The 4,752-nt window shown below is 47.0% G+C and overlaps 1 protein-coding gene across 1 annotated transcript; it reads left to right on the plus strand.

Annotated features, from left to right (window-relative positions):
- The first annotated feature begins 476 nt into the window (after positions 1-476).
- Positions 477-4,426, plus strand: LOC144127978 (uncharacterized). Its single transcript, XM_077661007.1, has 3 exons — positions 477-1,162; positions 1,936-2,133; positions 3,529-4,426. The coding sequence occupies exons 1-3, from the start codon at positions 1,093-1,095 to the stop codon at positions 3,957-3,959; spliced, it is 699 nt and encodes a 232-aa protein (XP_077517133.1). The 5' UTR covers positions 477-1,092; the 3' UTR covers positions 3,960-4,426.
- Positions 4,427-4,752: the final 326 nt, after the last annotated feature.

Genomic DNA, 4,752 nt, shown 5'->3' on the forward strand with positions numbered 1-4,752 from the left:
CGGGAGTTAGGCCGCCGTTGGTGGCTACCGCCTCGCCTCGCGACGGCGTGAGATGGGGCCCCGTTTTTACACAGCTGGTGTGACGTCACACCGACCGTAGCGCCCCTGGTGAGAGGAGAGGGAGTTAGGCCGCCGTTGGTGGCTACCGCCTCGCCTCGCGACGGCGTGAGATGGGGCCCCGTTTTTACACAGCTGGTGTGACGTCACTCTAGGTCACGTGGTGTGACGTCGCGCAGCGAGGTCACGCTAAAGGTCAATGGTGCCTACCACCGCCTCGCCACGAAACGGGCTGAAGTGCGACCTAAAGTAGTATTGCTTCGCAATAAAAATACATCTGGAGCGATCCGCGACTCTCAGTGCATACAGAACTCACAAAAGGAAACAATACCTCAAGCCCGGAGTTGCGGTTATTGTGCTGTCAGGTCTGCACGTAGCAAGCACACAAAGTGCGGTGCAGCAAGAATTACCCCCGAATGCAGAAATGTAACTTGGCTCGCGCTTGGACTCAACTTCGGCAAGTCGAGTCGAAGCACCAAGGCGGCTTCAGAACGGCCAAGTTGGGTTTCGTGTTTCATAGATGCTCAACCTGACTTGCTTCGTCAAGTTAAGCGCGTGCTTGAAAGCGAGGGCGCATTGCTCGTCTGGGGATGAGAGTATTGAACAATCTATTATAATAATGCCCATTTTTCTCCTATAAAACAACGCATCTCGTTCAGCAGTCATAAACAGGCACTAGGTGTGAGTGACCCGCTGAAAATTGCTAACAATAAAAACTACATTTCAGTGCTACCCGCTGCTTCCACTTGATTGACGTTTTTGGCTGGCAACGTGCTCCACATTGAGCCAATCCTAGTTGAGCCATAGCCAGTTTTTCCCATGCTTTTCCTGCTCCCAGCGGAGACCAGCGCCTCAGTTCACGTTCGAGGAAAAGGAATTGTTATTGTGTTTGGTTAACGCACGTCGGAATATATTAGAGTGCAAAAAAACGATGTGTCGTCGCTGGCAAAAAAAAAACGCCACTTGGAAGGAAATTGCCAGGCTGTTTAACAGCAATCACGGGGCGACCCGACGTGACCCCAATCAGCTCAAGAAATGCTGGGCCAACCAAAACAAAAGTCGAAGGAAGAGGACGCGAGGAAAAAGAGAGATCGCCACAAGACAGGTGAGCGCGGCTTGCCGGCCGTTTACAAATGTTTGTTCCTGCATGCTTTGTATGCCATGGATAAGGGCATGATTATTCTACTTCGGTCGGCGTAAGCAACGTGTACTGGAATGCATAGTTTTTTAGGAACAGTGTGATAACACGTAAATGGGCACGTAATAACGTTTCGGTGCAGTGTACTCTGCTTTATTTACAAATGCAGATGAATGCAGCCTGCGTTAATCGTGTAAATAATGCCCAAGCAGTATCCTGTACAGCCTCCGTAATTTTTAAAAACTAGAGAGAATGTTTGCTACATTCAAGTCAGTACGAAGGCATGCGATTTCTGCTGCATAGAAGACTATGATGAGCGGGCAGTGCAGTGGGACGGAGGGCTCGCGCCTGGCCAGCAGCGAACTGACAACGGACGATTTTGCTCGGAGTTGGTACCATTCGCATACTATCGCGCCGCGAAGCCAAATTGGGTGCACCGTAGACCAGACGGTGTCTACACTGGCGACCTTCATGTTCATGAGGAAACTTGCCGCGCTATTGACAGTTGCTTGGTACTATTGAATAACCGGAAGGCTGTACATACAGCTACCTACCTTTACTCATTCCTGGCACTGCTGGGACGGGTGGCACAAAAACGTAGCGAAAACAACACACAGTTGCATGCATTGGTGTGCCTTTGGTTGCTTTTGTGTGGCACTTCATGAACAAAATATTTTAATGGCGCATTGTCTATAAATTAGGAGTAGCTTCACTGTGTGCGGTGTCTTTTTTCTTTTCAGGAGGAGGGTCAGCTCAATGCACTGTGAGCGCTCAAAGTGAGCAAGTCATTGCTGTTGCCAGCCACATAATGACCAGGGTAGGCAACCAGACTGACTCTGATGGAGGCATCGACCTACCACCAGTGGCAAGTTTGCCTGTTATAAGATTAATACAGCCAATGGTGGATGGAGCAGGCAATGAAGAATTCCATTATGCAGGTAAAGAAAGCACTTTGCATGTTGTAGAAAAACAGCACTCCTCTCTTTATATTCCTTTGATGACAACGGCAGCGTGTACTGTCAATTGACGCTGTTTCAATGTTTTTTATTGCCTTGAACCTGCTATGAGGACTGTACAGTTCATGTACAACAAATTATAAAAATCTCATTTAATACAACACTGTGGAAAGCTGCTCTACATGTGGTTGGCTGAATGTTTGTGAGGCTGCATTGGTTGACAGTGCGAAATGATGACCTGCTCCAAGCTGCATGTTGTTGGACAGCACTCTGAAGGCATTTTGTCTTGACGGCTTATATTCATGTGAGTGGTATGCTGTGTTCCTGTAGCGGAAGGCGAGGAGTTGGTTAACCGTCGGACACCGAGGGAGCAAGCATTCAGTGCTGCAACCTGAACTGCATTCATTATGACATTCTCTCCTGATGATGTTTTTGAGTCTTGTTTGCCATTCCTGCCTCACTTTAAACGAATGCCAACTTTAATGCAGTTTCATTATGCATGCACTCCTTCACATAAATTTTCCTATTTTTGTGTACTTATACATGATGGTGCTCCAGGGATAAGGTAACAACATTCTTGTTGTGAATAATGGTGCAGCTTGCCTATGTGTAATGCTCAAAACCTTTTCGAATTTGGCTGCTAGTTTCAAGGAAATTGTTAGTTTTGCAATGCAGAGGTTTCACTCGAAGCGCATGTTTTCTGTAGCCCTCAGGCTCAGGCTGCAGTATTTGTCACCTTTCTTGTATGCCTCACCTTGGCATTGGTGTCGCATATATGCGGCGAAGCAAGCAGGCAGGCATTACAAGGAAACCTTTGCAAAAAAAAATGAAAGTGGATTAGCTCAGCTACTCCAGGATATACAAAGTGAAAGCTGTCGGCGTTCATTGGCATTGACAAAGTTCTAGACGCTGATGATTTTGAAGAAAGGAAGGGCGTATAACTGGCTCCCTGGGCCAGAGGACACGCATGAGTACAAACTAGCAAATATACTAAAATTGAAAAGAAACCCATTGAATGAGCAAAAAAGCTGCAGGTGCAGAGTTAGAGGATAACCACATTTGTAAAACTCGGGGCCTGCGTGACTATCACTACTGTATCAGCAGAAAAAAATAAAGTGAGGTCATCAGGCATAATTCAGAGTGAAAGGTGATGAATATGGCAGAACAAAACAGAATGACTAAACTGGGGCCCCCAGAAACAACGGCAGCTATTTGGCGCTGAGAAGGGCAAGTGGTGCCTTATATAAGAACATTATAAAGCTTTCGTTATAATGTCTCTTCACCAATTGACCCAACAATCTGTGCTGTTGAGGCAGACAGCTAATGTGTTGTAAGCTTAGATTTGTCCAACTAATTTTTACCTTTTCTTTATTACAGAAGACGACTGGGAACCTCCGCTCGTGGATGAGCCGCAGTCACCAGCGGCTGCTGTTGGTAAGAGTGGGGCAACTCCAGAAGCAATTGAGCAGGAGAGCAATCTCTTTTTTCCTACTGTGCAACCTGCTGATGCTTCCAGCACAGCTGCAGCAGGCTGCAGCAGTGCTACAGTTGCTTCTGGAGCTGCCGCTGGTCCCACTACTGCTGAAGCAGTGGCCACCGGTGACGCTGGCAGGGCTCCAAGAGGGCGGATGGCCCTTTTAGAAAGGTCTCTGGCAGATGAGGACGACTATAGAGCGGCCTTACTGCGCGAAGAGCATGGACTGCGTCTGCAGCTGATGCTAGAGGACCACAACAGTATTCTGCAAGAGCGGCAGGAGAAAAAACTCCTTGATATCCAGAAAAAAAAAATTGGAAATCTTAGAAATTGAAAAACAAATCAAACTTGAACAGCTTCGTAGGCTGCGAGAGGCACCAGAATAAACGGTGCCTATGACTGAATGAAACTGGAATGCTGTGTGAATGCTTGCACAAATATTATGTGGCAAATCCACATAACTACACTTCATTTGCACATGTACCGTTTTAAGCACATGACTCGGTGGGAACAGACATACAGCCCCGTCACCACCTTGCATGCAAGTCTGACAAGCTATCGCATAGCAGGAGGCAGGTAGGATGGTTGCGTGGTACTTCTGCTGCTATGGCTATATGGATCTTTGGATGCAAACAGCAATTTATTCATAGAAATACGCATTGCTGTATGCTACAAATATGGCTGCTCTAGGAAGGAAAAACCTCCCCTGGCATTGCTTGCAAAACCAACCAGTAGGGAAAATTGCAGGCCACATTGTTAAAGTTTCCATGTATAAAAAGTCAACAATATTGGCTCACGCAAGTCAACACCGCTCTCTACTCCTTCCATTATCTTTGCTGTCTCATCTAACCTAAACCCTCGCAGCTAGTGCCTCCTACTCAAGAACCGAAACCCTTAAAGAATGCGATTCCTCCTATGCCGTCTACAAGGTGGGCCCATAGCTTGAGTCAATACAATGCCACATCCTCCCGCTTTGCTGAAGTAATCTATTGCTTCAAATATATGGCCACCACATTCCTGTGACAAGCCGCACTAGGCATGGCAAAAAAAAGACTATAAAGAAGCATGCATCAAAGAAACACTTGCTGATGGCACCCACGTTCTGCTATTTCGAACCCCGCCAAACC

This window comes from Amblyomma americanum, chromosome 4, assembly GCF_052857255.1.
Source record: "Amblyomma americanum isolate KBUSLIRL-KWMA chromosome 4, ASM5285725v1, whole genome shotgun sequence".
NCBI classification, from domain to species: Eukaryota; Metazoa; Arthropoda; class Arachnida; order Ixodida; family Ixodidae; genus Amblyomma; species Amblyomma americanum.